The 14,959-nt window shown below is 35.6% G+C and overlaps 1 protein-coding gene across 1 annotated transcript in view; it reads left to right on the top strand.

Moving 5' to 3' along the window:
• The window catches only part of CEP95 (centrosomal protein 95), a 65,075-nt gene that overhangs the window by 825 nt on the left and 49,291 nt on the right, over positions 1-14,959 (top strand). Inside the window, exons 2-6 of the mRNA XM_059908835.1 lie at positions 1,013-1,141; positions 2,231-2,338; positions 3,987-4,097; positions 6,899-7,004; positions 8,430-8,545. Of these exons, the coding sequence (XP_059764818.1) occupies positions 1,013-1,141; positions 2,231-2,338; positions 3,987-4,097; positions 6,899-7,004; positions 8,430-8,545 (570 nt within the window). The remainder of the gene's footprint in view (positions 1-1,012; positions 1,142-2,230; positions 2,339-3,986; positions 4,098-6,898; positions 7,005-8,429; positions 8,546-14,959) is intronic.

The raw sequence follows: 14,959 nt of genomic DNA, 5'->3' as shown, positions 1-14,959 counted from the left end.
CCGGCTTTGTCCAGCGCCGCTTTTGAAAAACGAATTGATTTGGTTGTCTAGGACGCTTTCATTCTTTTCTCCAAGACAGCGTTCAAACCAGTTGTCATGGTTTGGTCAGCTGTGAGTAATGGGCATGGGGAGAGGGAGATAATGTGCCTTGAAGACACACTTACACATACACACATTTATTTCTAGACATACTGAAGATAACGCATACAGAATAAAAGAATTTCCCCCTTACTCGCCAGTTATTTGAGGGAATAAGTTTCAAACTTGCTAAATTACCTTTGGTCGAGAAACCCTTGAAATAATTTTGCTAATCCCAACGATAAAGGGGTGATACACAGGAAACTTCGACAGTATTGGTAATGTGTTAGCTCTGAATTTAGACGTTTTTATGTATTTCTCAAATTTCCTTTCATATACATCAAATATAATTAAAAATGGAACAGATGCAGTAATGTTGGTGTCATTACTGCAGTTCTTATGGTGTCATTACTCCAGTTCTTAACAGCCTAAGTTAATCACCACCTGTTTGGGCATCAGAGAAATTCCACCTTGAACAAGATAATTAGGTAAAAACATGACTAATGCTATGGGGAATTTGAAGCACCATCCATTAATTGGTTTCTAGTAACCTCAAATTATTATTCACAATCTGTCTTATATAAAACATAATATTCCTGTTTACTTGTAAATGTGTTTTAAATAAAAAGACCTATGTATGGCTTGTAAAATGAGGACTACGGTAAGTAACGTAAGATTTTAGGTTGCAACAGTGAAAATTGGATCTGCATCATAGTTTTGACTACATTGAAATTATTGGAAGTCATCTCAAGAAATTAAATACATCTTTTCAAAAATCATGACTAGGAGGGTCTTTGAAGTTCTCTAACAATCAAATTCCTTATCTTCTATAGAATTCAATATCTGTTTTTGTGGGGGTGGTTTTTTTAAATGAACGTATATGATGTTTTCTAGTACGAGTTAAGGCTGATCTTTTCCCTTCCTTTCCCAACAGAGTGGGTAACCATTGCCAATAATCTTCTTTTGCAATGTCACATACACCTGAGGATTCGAGAACTAGAAGACTGTGATGCTAATGTTTTTATTGCTCTTTATCAGTCTGTTTTGGGAGAAAAGGTACCAGGTAAGGGTACTTAAAAGTGGGAGTAATAGTGTCTGTATCTTAGGCCATAAGTTTCTAGGGTTTTCTAGTTAGATCCTATAGTACATATAAAATCTTGAGTTTTCTCTTTGCGTACATCTTATTTCTATCTAAATAATAGCATTCATTGCCTTAATGAATACCTTAGGAGACCCACCTGTAATAACTGCCTTGGTCATCAACTGTTTAATCATTCGTAATGCCCTGTGAAAGTCACACCTTTTCTGTAAATGTACCTTCATAGTTCTAAAATTGAGTGGAATTTGGAAACTTGTTGAATCCTGGTATTTAACCAATGTTACGGATAAGAATTGTTGTTTGCACTTTGTTCCCAGTTAAATATCTCAGAGTTCTTATCCATAGATTGCTTTGCTGCCTCTCTATCTTTATATAGTTTATAACCATTAAGCACTAAAGTTCTGTGTAGTCTCTCTTCCCTCCATTACCATGAGTCAGTGCCCTCATCGCTTCCTGGAATAATGGGATGGCCTCCAGCTGGTATCTTTGATACTCGTCTCAACTCTCTTTAGGGTTCAGAGGCAGGTAGTTATTAGACCAGTCTTTTAGAATACTTTTTTCATCCTTCCCCAAGACATTCATCTTCCTCAATACCAGAGGAGAAACTCCAAATTAAAGTTGTTGTTAAAATCTTTCGACACTATGCTGATCTTTTAAACCTTTATACCAATAATTCCCAATAGGCTGCTTTAACAAGACATACACGAATCCCTCCTTGCACACCTGCCTATGGTTATAGGTTAAAGTCTCCCTTGGATTTTCTCCCTTATTAGAGTATTAGTATCTCCTTGAATTCAGGGACCTTTTTAGCTTTCTTTAACACGGTGCTTATTATAGAACATGTTCATATATATGTTGATTGAATAAATATTCAACCATATTCAATCAGTAAACATTCAGCCACTAAAGATTCTACTTTGTGGAATTCAGGCTCTGTTTATCTGTACGTTATAGCTTGCTCTATTTGGGCAGAGCTCAGAGGCCTGGTCAGAGACAGATAGATGAAAACTTGGACTCTCATAGATGCAAAATTATGTAGTTTTTTTCCCACAGACCTCATAGCTATTCCCAGGAGTCAAGAGGATGAAGCTCACAATGTACAAGCAGTAATTGATTCATTGGCTTTGGATTATCTGCAGGTCAGCTTGTCTCACATAACAGGTTGGTATATACTTAACCATCAGATGATTTTGCGTTTTACTAAAATAATTTGTTTTGTAGCACTCTAGATATTGTTTAACCAAATGAGTAAGCTTGTGAAATAGACCAAACAGCAAGACTGAGCCAAGACAATTCACTGGTATAGTTAAGACAACCATCCTTATGAGCTTTTCCAGGAGTCATACATTGAGTTTGGGATAGGTCTAAGATATAAGAATCCTAGCTGGTAGTTTGAGGTGTGTTTTGTTGTTGTTACTTTAAAGCTATCAGTCTGCTTGTTTGTAGTTGCTAAAAATTAGAAACACCTAAATGTCCATTAATAGGAACAGGTTAAATAAATTATAGCTTCATATAGGGAACTACTCTGCAGCTGTGAAAGATAATTGATGGTGCTCTGTATACAGCGTTCCATATTAGCAGAATGATCTCTAATATATATTGTATGAGAAAAACGTGGTGCGGTTATAATGCTAATGTGCAGAGTATGCTACTATTTGTAAAAACTAAGGTGGGGAGAAACTATATGCAGTTGATTGAATGCCAAAGGACTCTCTAGAAGCATATGCAAAAAACCTGTAATACTGATTACCTCCAATGAGAGGAACTACAGGGCTGCAGGACAAGGGTGGGATGAGACTTTTCATTTTATATCTTTTGCACTTTTGGAATTTTGAACCATGTGAATGTATTACCTGTTCAAAATAAATAAAACCGTAAATTGTTTTTCAGCCTTTTTCCAAAAAAGTGTACATGCTTGTATTTAAAAGCCAAACGTACCAAATACATTTGTAAATCCCTATTTTTGGTAAATAGAAAATGAGGATTAGTTCAGTAAATTATTACAAGCTAATGAACAGAGGGAATCTTGGGGACTTGAAACTATACTTAAGTCACTAAGCGAAGGTTTATACTGTTTTATTCTTTGACGGTCGTTAAGAGAGGTATATGTTAATCAGGGTAGGTCATTTACATCTCTTATTTTGATATATCAATAAGGTCTTAAGTTTTTTAGTGCAGTTCTAGGTGAATGAATGTGGTAAACTAGTTTGGAGAAAATTCATTTTGAGGGATAACCCTGGGATTTCCCTGTTCTTTTGAAATTTGGAATGGCTTTATCACCCAAGTAGGGTAATTTCTGGTATTTGTATTTACTAAATAAACATACTGTACACCAAGGTTGTGTCTGCTTATAGAACTTTTTGATGCAGAGCTGCCCCTGACAACTCATACCCACCCCATCCCCATGGAAAGTTGCAAAACTGCTTACCTCCTCCAGTAGACTGCAAAGCAGCAGTGTTCCCTCCTGCAATTTTTTTTCGCCAGCCTAATAAAGTTCAGCTTAGTTGCTTTATTTATACTTCAGTATAAAACTTAGAGGATGAAGTCCACTTATTTTGCTTCTTGATAAATGAAGGACTATGCCAATGAATTATCAACCATACTATTCAAGACTACCCCTTTTTCTTCAGATATAATCAAGCATCAAGAAATTAATGTTTTTAATATTTATAATATTTTTTTTCTCCTGGATTAATTTATAATCTTTGTATCGTGAACAATATTTTCACAGTGGTATATCCATTTCAAAATTATGAGGCTTTCAATTTCTTGGTTAATTTTTTTTAATAGCTCTGTATTCTGTGTTCAGGAGAAAATATAGTGAAAGGAGATAAAGAATCTATTAAGAATCTCCTAGAAATATTTGATGGGTTACTGGAGTATCTTACAGAACACATCAGTGAAACATCTCACGAGAAAAGTAAGTTTAAGAAAAAAATTTGGTTTGATTTATATTCTGTGTTATGTCTCTTTTTGTCTTTTATCTTTTTGCCTATTTTTCTCCATAGTAATTAGAATCACTAATACACTGTATCTGATAAATTTAATTATAAATTAAATTTCAATTCTCGTTGTTCCAAGTGGTTGAAACCTCTATCCTAGACTACCATCATGTCTTTTGTTAACTTGGATATTGCTTATAAGGTACTTTAAAGCTAATCTATAATAGAAAGCTAAATCTGGCTAAAATTGCTTATTGTCCTATTACATGAAATTCCTTACTCCAAAATTTCCTATGTCAGAACTGCCATTTTTGTTATAAATTTGGATACTGGGGAGGCATCAGCAGGAAGGGTTGGTACATTTCTGTCTCCAACCTACACTTCAGTTTGTGACAGCGTGAATATTTTTTATTTCATTCTTCAAGTGACTCAGTTCTCCAAATCGTAACGGTTTATTGTATGAAATTTTGATATTATGTTTTTTTAATGATAAAGATCATTATTGCTGTATTATTTTCCAAAGGTTTCGTGGTTATTTAAACTGGATCATTAGTGTATAAGTGCTATTCATAATCTTTGGCTCTATAAATCCCATTTCTAGGGATTTGTCCTAAGAAAATAATACAGAAGAAAGGTGCTTGAAGGTCTTCACACAATGTTATCACTGGGGGAAAAAAACAAAGAACCTTATGTCTTAACAGTTTGAGACTGGTCAATAAATAATACTGTATGTATTAATACACAGTGAATAATATATGACCCATATTAGAATGGGTTTACTATTGTAAAGTTATCCAAAACAAGTTTTTAGCAGCAATAGCAATTAGTATAAATTCTAATACAAACGAAGACAAAAAATTTGGGCAGGCTCATCATTCCTAATTCTCACACTGTTGATGGTGAGACCTATGCTGTGAATATAACATGTGAAATTAATCTTAAATTCTTTAGTTAGAGGTAGTTTTCTACCTTTTATCCTTGTTGCTGAAAAAGACTTAAAAGCATATAGAGATAAGGCCTAGAAGGAAAGATCGAAAGGCACGCCACACTGTACATTTTTTTTTTTTTCAAAAAACTTCTGAGTTTTGAGTGTTTAATGTATGTTAAATATCAACCTAGGTACTCTGGGAAGATTCACAGCTGCATGCCATGTTTATTGCTCTCAAAACTATACTCAAGTCAGGGAGACTGCCATAAATACATACAGTAAAAACATTGTAGGAGAATTGGGAAGGAGTGAATGACATGCAAAAACTCACCTAATTCAAGGCTACCAGTAGGTATTTCGATGCTCTGTGGCTTTTTAGTCATTTTAGCAGCAAGAGTAAGGGGAAGAAAACTACCTAAAAGAGTGATTAATTTGAAATGTTCTAACGACAGGAATTTTTATGATGTAGTACTTGATCGCATGTAAGGGAGAGATGATAGGCAGTGGGGATGGAGAGGAGGACAGAACTGAGAGATACTTACGTGTGAGGCTGGTAATAAAGAAATGCTGAGCGGGGGATTTTCCCAGGGGAGGTCAGTAGGATATGATAAGCTTAGTGCTGCTAGAAGGGAGTTGCTCAGATGGGGCCTCCCTATGTGATAGTACTGTAGTTGGAGAATGTTTTCTGAAGTCTGATTCTCACCTTCGCAGGTCCAAGTTTACATAGCAGTATTACCTAGAGCTGATCAGAATCTTCAAAATGCCAATTAATAATGGGAAATAAATCTGTATTATCACTAGTCATGTCAGGTACAGAGCAGTTTCTTCTGAGCTAGCATTATCATTTACCACTGAAGATCAAGGGATTTGAAGGCAGACTATGGGCTTAATGCTGCCACTCACTGTATGACTCACTAAGTTTCATCCTTCACTGTAGGACTGAAGCTCTCTAAGCCTCAGTTTTCTCATCTGAAATTCTTTCATGATTGTAGTGAAGGTTAATAGATATGCATAAATAATTTAGTATTGAACCTAGCCCAGAGTAAATACACAATGAATATTGACTAATGTTGTTAAAATGTTGCTTGGCGAATATAGAAACAGAAAAAAGTGAAGGTGGTTGTTTAAACAGGAAATCTCTAGAAGTGGGATGGGAATATCCAGACGGGTATATCTGAGGTAGGAGGTTTCACCCACATACCTCCTGAAATCACTTCCCTAGTGAGTTACTGCCACTGTGAAAGTGTATTTCTTAAGTATGTTGGGGTAGAAAAAAGGTTGAGAGTCTTATTTTTTTTTTTGGGGTATGCCGTGTGGCATGAGGGATCCTAGCTCCCTGACCAGAGATCGAACCCATGCCCCTGCAGTGGAAGCGCAGAGTCTTAACCACTGGACCGCCAGGGAAGTCCCAAGGTTGATAGTCTTAAGGAAAATTTCATCCACACCTTGATGTGGTCTCACTCTTATCTTAGGCTAGGGCATGATTGTCTTGCAGCTTGAGGTAGGCTGACATAGTCATGTTTTTCTGAAGCCACATCCTAGTCATCTTGCCTCAGATATCTCACAGATATCTCTATCTCACAGATAGAGAAGTGTAAAGAATACTAAATGAACCTACCACCTGGCTTAAAAAATAGAACATTGCTAATACAACTGTAGACCCTGCTTTTAAAGCAACACTTGCGTGCTCATTGCAAGTAATGATTTGGTTCTTACTTCACTTTCACTAGAGCCCAGTTTACCAGGAAGGGGTTGAGGGTATTTTACTGTCCTTACCTCTACCCATCCCCTGTAGAGAAATAGTTGCATTAACTTGGGTTTTTTGGTATTGTTTTTATCTGTTCTAAACAGGTGAAACTGGACAGGGTTCTAAAGAATCCCATCGAGGAGACCCTTTGGAAGAGCGAGAAAGTACTAAAGAATCCAGATCATCATGGAAAAGAGTTTCTTTTGAGAGGTAGCACTCAATATCTGTGAATTTAAGCAAAACAAGTTATGCTTTTCTTTCTACTAAGAATTAAAATTGCACACAATATACCAGAATGACAGCAAAAAAACAAAACAAAAAACAAAGCTGATGTGAAAATTTACTAACTTCTCATGTTTTAAACCTCCCTGAGGGAGTTTTAAGAACCTCGAGCTATATATAGTACTTAATTCTCAGCATTAGCCACCTACTTAATTTAAAACATTTCCCTTAATCATCAAAGTAGTTTATGTTCCTTGTTGAAAACTTGGAAAGTACAGAGGAATAAAAAAGAAAAAAGATGAACTGTATCATTCAGAACTAAGTAACTGCTTGTTAACATTTTGTTGTAATTTAGCCTTTTTTACTGTGTTTTTCTTTTGGGGATTTAGTCATATTGTCTGTATAATTTTGTTCCCTGCATTTTAAAGTTTAACACATCAAGTCTTTTCCTAACTTAATAAAGTCTTTATAAAAATCATTTTTAATCACTGTATAACATATCATGCATATGGGTGCATCATAATTTATTAAACCACGCCTCTGAAGTGGAGGTAGTTGTTCCTTTGTTTTTCATATTATTATTATTTTTTTAATGTGATACAGACTTCTGTTTCTTTCTCTACCCTCCTCCCACTCATATATTTAAGCTACATTGAGAGTCGAAGACTATGAATGATATAAGGCTATTAAAAGTTGCCAAATTACTTTCCAAAAAGGCTGTGACTATTTAAATACCCACCAGCAGTATAAAAGTACTGGGTTACTGCACCCTCATCAACCAGTATCACCAACCAATACCAGAGTTTTAAAATTTATGCTGTTTTCATAGGCAAAATGTAATGTTGTTGCAGGTTTGATTGTACTGCTGCCAAGAAGAGGTTGAACATGCTGCTATGATTTTCCTTTAAGTATCCGATTATCAGTTTTTTTATGGAGTTTGTCATGGTTTGAAAAGCACAGGCAAAGCCTTCTTGTTTAAATATAGTATGTTGTAGAAAATGTGTATTAAAGGAGACCATCAGAAAATAAATTTTTTGACTTTATTTTTCATTATTAGATTAAAAAAATAACAGAAGTGCAGAAGTGAAACAATAAAAGGATGTTTAATACAAAATTAATATCCTACCTAAATTCCCTTCACTTCCACACCTCTAAAGTAACCAGTATTTATTGTTCTCTGTGTATATTCGCCTGTACATTTAATCTTTGACACTTTATACACAGCTTTTCCCGCCATACATGTATCAGTTAAAACAGATAAGCAGCAGAAGGAAAAGTCTCCTGTTTTCTGCACATAACAATGACGAATCTGAACATCCATAGGCAGGCTGCTTGAAGCAGCTCTCGGGATCCTCACAGAAAGGGCCCTTTGTGGTCAGGCCAGGCCATCAGTAAGTGAGGAAACTCTTTCAGGTGCTCCTCGTCATCTGATGCATTGGGCCCCTCTTGGGGTGGAGATGAAGCAGAATCCACTGGTGAAATAATTAGACTTGGAGACACAGCACACACGTTTTCTCTAAGAAGTAATGGTGAGTAGTTAAACTTCAAATATCAGTTATTGTTATTCAACATAAAACTGTGAAAATGTAAATAGTTATACTTAGAAGTGTTTAAAAGTTGAGAAGAATAGAGAGAGCCCTAACTGGACATCACAATTGAAATTCCAGAATACTACAGTTACCCACTATATATGAACAGTTGTCCAGAATGAGTCAAGTGGGAGTCCTAGGCACATGGGCAAATAGGTGGATGCAAGTTTGTCATGTAATATGTGGGACTTGATACCCTAGGAAGAAAATTCTGGATGCAGCTTAACAGTCTGGTCACACTCAGAATACCCCTTAAGTATAGTTTCCTGAGCTGGGTGACTCACTTTTTTCATGGTTTCAACCAAGTGTGTACATCCAGTGGCAGTTTTTCTCCCAGGCTTCAGGCTATATTTCCAACAGTCTCCTGCTTATACACAGTAAACCTGAATATCTCTCAGGCCTGTTTTGAGACTCTCACCTTGCCCTCCTCCAACCATCCCACTTCTTGTTCTGCCCATCTTGGTTGTCTTGCTTTTCTCTTGGCATCATATAGTTTCTTTTTTCTTTTCTTTTCTTTTTTTTTTTGGCTGTGCCATGCAGCTTGCAGGATCTCAGTTTCCTGACCAGGGATTGAACCTGGGCCACGGAAGTGAAAGCCCAGAATCCTAACCACTAGGCCACCAGGAAACTTCCAACATCATATAGTTTCTTTTGTTGGAATGCTCTTCCTTCCTGTTTCTGGCAAACTCACTCTATACAAAGCCCAGCCTCTGAGGCTCTGTATTCCTACATTGTGGTCTTCTCACCTTGAGTATTATGTAAACTTTGAGTTCCAGGGACAGTAGCGACCTCATATTCATTCAGCAAATATTTATTTAATGCCTTCCCTTTGCCAGGCAGTGGTGATACAGTAGTAAACAGAATAGACACAGGCACAAATCCCTTCCCTTGTAGAACATATATTCTACTTGTGGAGGCAGTCAATAAATAAGACAAATAAGTGAAATGTCTGATAAAATTATTCACATTCGTCTTAGTATTCCAAAAATTAGCAAAACAGTAGGCCCACAATAAGTATGTTTTTAAATGGAAGAACAGGAATGCTAGAGTAGAATTAAGTACATTAAATTATGGGAATCAAGTGGCCTACATTCTCTTCCAGACTCTGCTGCTGGCAGTGTGACTTTGGACAAGCCCCTTATCTTTTCTGAGCCTCTGTTTCTTCAAGTGTGAAATTAGAGAATTAAACTAAACCATCTTTGAAATCCCTTTCAGCATTAATACTCTAATTCCAAGGAATAGACACTCCATTCCAAGGAACTGTGTTCGAAGAACCTATGTTTGGGAGGTCAGACAGTAAGCCAGAGACATGTACTTACCACTGGGATGGGCAAAGTAGCAGAATGACCAGAGTCAAGTGTAGGTAATGCAAGAATGTTTCTTCAAGGTAGAGAGTCAGATGAAAGGGATGGTGATTTTAGAAATGGTGTTCTGTGATAGCAAGTGCCATGTAGAAAGGTTATATCTATAAAAAGTGAATTATTATTTTCAGATTTTAACTATTCAGATTATAATGCAATTAAAAGAAAAAAAGAAATGGTTGAGAGAAAAGCCAGGCTAAGGTGTTTGGGTTTGATGTCATATGGTAGCTTCCTTTTATATTTGGATTTTAATTCATCAGATAAATGTCATCATACACATTCTTAGACATCTAATTTAGGCTTTAATTCCAGGACTACAAATCTTTCTTTTTTATTGCAATATAATTGACATATAACATTATATTACTTATACAGATGTACAATATGATTCTTCAGTAGTATGTATTGCAAAATGATTACCACAGTATGTCTAGTTAATATTCGTTACCAAAAAGTTACAAATTTTTTTCTTGTGATGAGAACTTTTAAGATCTACTCTATTAGCAACTTTCAAATATACAACACAGTATTTTCTTCTTAAACCTTTTTTAAAATTGAGATATAGCTGATGTACAATATTATATGTTACAGGTGTACAACATAGTGATTCACAATTTTTAAATTTTTATATTCCATTTATAGTTATTATAAAGTATTGGCTATATTCCCTGTGTTGTACAATATATCCTTGTAGCTTATTTTATACATGATAGTTTGTACCTCTTAACCCCATCCCTGTCTTGCCCCCTCCCCACTGGTAACCACTAGTTTGTTCTCTATATCTATGAGTTTGTTTCCGTTTTGTTATATTCACTAGTTTGTTTTATTTTTTAGATTCCACATATAAGTGATATCATACAGTATTTGTTCTTCTCTCTGACTTATATCACTTAGCATAATACCCTCCAAGTCCATCCATGTTGTTGCAAATGGCAAAATTTTCATTCCATTTTTATGGGTGAGTAGTATTCCATTGTGTGTGTGTGTGTATATATATATATATATATATATATATATATATATATACATACATATATATACCACATTTTCTCCATCCATCTGTTGATGGACAAAGGTTGCTTCTGTATCTTGGCAATTATAAATAATGCTGCTATGAATGTTGGGGGTGCATGTATCTTTTCAAATTAGTGTTCCCATTTATTTTGGATATATAGCCAGAAGTGGAGTTGCTGGGTCATATGGTAGTTCTGTTTTTAGCTTTTTGAAAAACTGCTGTACTGTTCTCCACAGTGGCAGCACCAATTTGCATTCCCACTAATAGTGTACAAGGGTTCCCTTTTCTCCACATCCTCACCAACATTTGTTATCTGTGGTCTTTTTTTTTTTTTTGGAGGGGGTCAACATACACTTTTTTTAAATGTATTATTTTTTTATTAATTTTTATTGGAGTATAGTTGCTTTACAATGCTGTGTTAATTTCTGCTGTACAGCAAAGTGAATCAGTTATATGTATACATATATTCCCTCTTTTTTAGATTTCCTTCCCATTTAGGTCACCACAGAGCATTGAGTAGAGTTCCCTGTGCTATACAGTAGGTTCTCATTAGTTATCTGTTTTATACATAGTAGTGTATATATGTCAATCCTAATCTCCCAATTCATCCCATCCGCCCCCTCCCCCCCTTGGTATCCGTAAGTTTGTTCTCTATATCTGTGTCTATATTTCTGCTTTGCAAATAAGTTCATCTGTACCATTTTTCTAGATTCCACATGTAAGTGATATTATACAATATTTTTCTGACTTCACTCTGTATGACACTCTCTAGGTCTATCCACATCTCTGCAAATGGCATTATTTCATTCTTTTTTTATGGCTGAGTCGTACTGCATTGTATATATGTACCACATCTTCTTTATCCATCCCTCTCTTGATAGACATTTAGGTTGCTTCCACGTCCTGGCTATTGTAAATAGTGCTGCAATGAACATTGGAGTGCATGTATCTTTTTGAATTACGGTTTTCCCTGGTATCTGTGGTCTTTTTGATGATAGACATTCTGACAAGTGTGAGGTGATATCTCATTGTGGTTTTAATTTGCATTTCTCTGATGATTAGCGATATTGAGCATCTCTTCATGTGCCTGTTGGCCATCTGTATGTCTTTTTTAGAAAAATGTCTATTCAGGTCTTCTGCCCATTTTTTAATTGGGTTTGTTTTTTTGATGTTGAGTTGTATGAGCCTTTTATATATTTTGGATATTAATCCCTTTGTCAGTCATCTCATTAGCAAATATTTTCTAATTTTAAAGATTATCTTTTTTTGTTTGTTTTTTTGGCCACACTGCGTGGCATATGGGATTTTAGTTCCCTGTCCAGGGATCGAACCCACACCCCCTGCATTGGAAGCACAGAGTCTCAACTGCTGGACCATCAGGGAAGTCCCTAAAGGTTGTCTTTTTGTTGATGGTTTCCTTTGCTATGCAAAAACTTATAAGTCTAACTAGGTCCCATTTGTTTATTTTTGCTTTTATTTCCTTTGCTTTAGGAGACAGAGCCAAAAAGATACTGCTACAATTTATGTCAAAGAGTGTTCTTCTAGGAGTTTTATGGTTTTTGGTCTTACATTTAGACCTATAATCCATTTTGAGTTTATTTTTGTATATGGTGTGAGAAAATGTTGTAATTTCATTCTTTTACATGTAGCTGTCCAGTTTTCCTAGCACCACTTATTGAAGGACTTTTTCTCTATTGTATATTCTTGCCTCCTTGTCATAGATTAATTGACCTTCAGTGTGTGGGTTTATTTCTAGGCTCTCTATTCTGTTCCACTGATTTATGTATCTGGCTTTGTGCCAGTTCCATACTGTTTCGATTACTGTAGCTTTGTAGTATAGTCTGAAGTCAGGGAGCATGAATCCTCCAGCTCCTTTTTTGCTCAAGATTGTTTTGGCTATTCAGGGTCTTTTGTGTTTCCATACAAATTTTAACATTATTTGTTCTAGTTCTGTGAAAAATGTCATTGGTAATTTGGTAGGGATTGCATTGAATATGTGAATTGCCTTGGCTAGTATAGTCAATTTAACAATATTCTTCCAATTCTTGAACATGGTATATCTTTACGTGTGTGTCGTCTTCAGTTTCTTTCATCAGTGTCTTATAGTTTTCTGGGTACTGGTCTTTTACCTCCTTAGGTAGGTTTATTCCTGGGTGTTTTATTCTTTTTGGTGCAATGACAAATGGGATTGTTTCCTTAATTTCTCTTTTTGATAGTTTGTTGTTAGTGTATAAAATTGCGACAGATTTCTTCATATTAATTTTGTATTGTGCAACTTTACTGAATTCACTGGTGAGCTCTGGTAGTTTTCTGGCGGCTTCTTTAGGATTTTCTATATGTAGTATCATGTCATCTGCAAATAGTGACAGTTTTACTTCTTCCTTTCCAATTTAGATTCCTTTTATTTTTTTTTCTTGTCTGATTGCTGTGGCTAGGACTTTCAATTCTATGTTGCATAAACGTGGTGAGAGAAGGCATCCTTGTCTTGTTCCTGATCTTAGAGGAAATGCTTTTGGCTTTTCACCATTGAGTATGATGTTAACTGTGGGTTTCTTGCATATGGCCTTTATTATGTTGAGGTATGTTCCCTCTATGCCCACTTTCTGGAGAGTTTTTATCATAAATGGGTGTTGAATTTTGTCAAAAGCTTTTTCTGCATCTATTAAGATGATCCTTTGATTTTTATTCTTTCAGTGTGTTAATGTGGTGTATCACATTAACAAATTTGCAGATTCTGAAAATCTTAGCATCCCGGGGATAAATCCCACTTGATCATGGTGTAGGATCCTTTTAATGCATTGTTGGATTCGGTTTGCTAATATTTCATTGAGAATTTTTGCATCTATGTTCACCAGTGATTTGGGCCTGTAATTTTCTTTTTTTGTGATATCTTTGTCTGGTTTTGGTATCAGGGTGATGCTGGCCTCATTGAGTGAGTTCGGAAGTGTTCCTTCCTCTGCAATTTTTTGGAATAGTTTGAGAAGATTAGGTGTTAACTCTTCTCTACATGTTGGGTAGAATTCAGCTGTGAAGCCATCTGGTTCTGGACTTTTCTTTGTTGAGAGTTTTTAAATTAGTGATTCAGTTTCGTTACTGGTAATTGGTCTGTTCGTATTTTCTGTTTCTTCCTGGTTCAGTCTTGGGAGATTGTACATTTCTAAGAATTTGTCCTTTTCTTCTAGGTTGTCCATTTTATTGGCATCTAGTTGTTTGTAGTAGTCTCTTATGATCTTTTGTATTTCTTTGGTGCTGGTTGTAACTTCTCTTTTTTCCTTTCTGATTTTATTGATTTGGACCTTCTCTCTTTTTTTCTTGATGAGTCTGGCTAAAGGTTTATCAATTTTGTTTGTTTTTTCAAAGAACCAATTCTTAGTTTCATTGATCTTTTCTATTGTTTTTTTAGTCTCTATCTGTTTCTGCTTTGACCTTTCTTTCCTTCTGCTAACTTTGGGTTTTGTTTGTGCTTTTTTTAGTTTTTTTAGCTATAAGGTTAGGTTGTTTATTTGAGTTTTTTTTTGTTTCCTGAGGTAAGCTTGTATCACTAACTTCCCTCTTAGAACTGCATTTGCTGTATCGCATAGATTTTGGATTATTATGTTTTTGTTTTCATTTGTCTCCAGGTATTTTTTTAATTCCTCTTTGATTTCTTCAGTGATCCATTGATTGTTTAGCAGCATATTGCTTAACCTCTGTGTGTTTGTGTTTTTTGCAGTTTTTCTTGTAGTTGATTTCTAGCTTCCTAGTGTTGTGGTCAGAAAAGATGCTTGATGTGATTTCAGTTTTCTTAAATTTACTGAGGTTTGTTTTGTGGCCTAGCCTGTGATCTATCCTGGAGAATGTTCCATGTGCACTTGAAAAGAATGTGCATGCTGCTTCTTTTGGATTGAATGTTCTGTATATCTACTAAGCCCATCTGGTCTAATGTGTCATTTAAGGCTAGTGTTTCCCTATTGATTTTCTGTCTGGATGATCTGCCCA

This window comes from Balaenoptera ricei, chromosome 20 (assembly GCF_028023285.1).
Source record: "Balaenoptera ricei isolate mBalRic1 chromosome 20, mBalRic1.hap2, whole genome shotgun sequence".
In the NCBI taxonomy this organism is placed as follows: domain Eukaryota; kingdom Metazoa; phylum Chordata; class Mammalia; order Artiodactyla; family Balaenopteridae; genus Balaenoptera; species Balaenoptera ricei.
The sequence above is the reverse complement of the archived record's forward strand: the minus strand, read 5'-3'. Positions and strand labels throughout refer to the sequence as shown.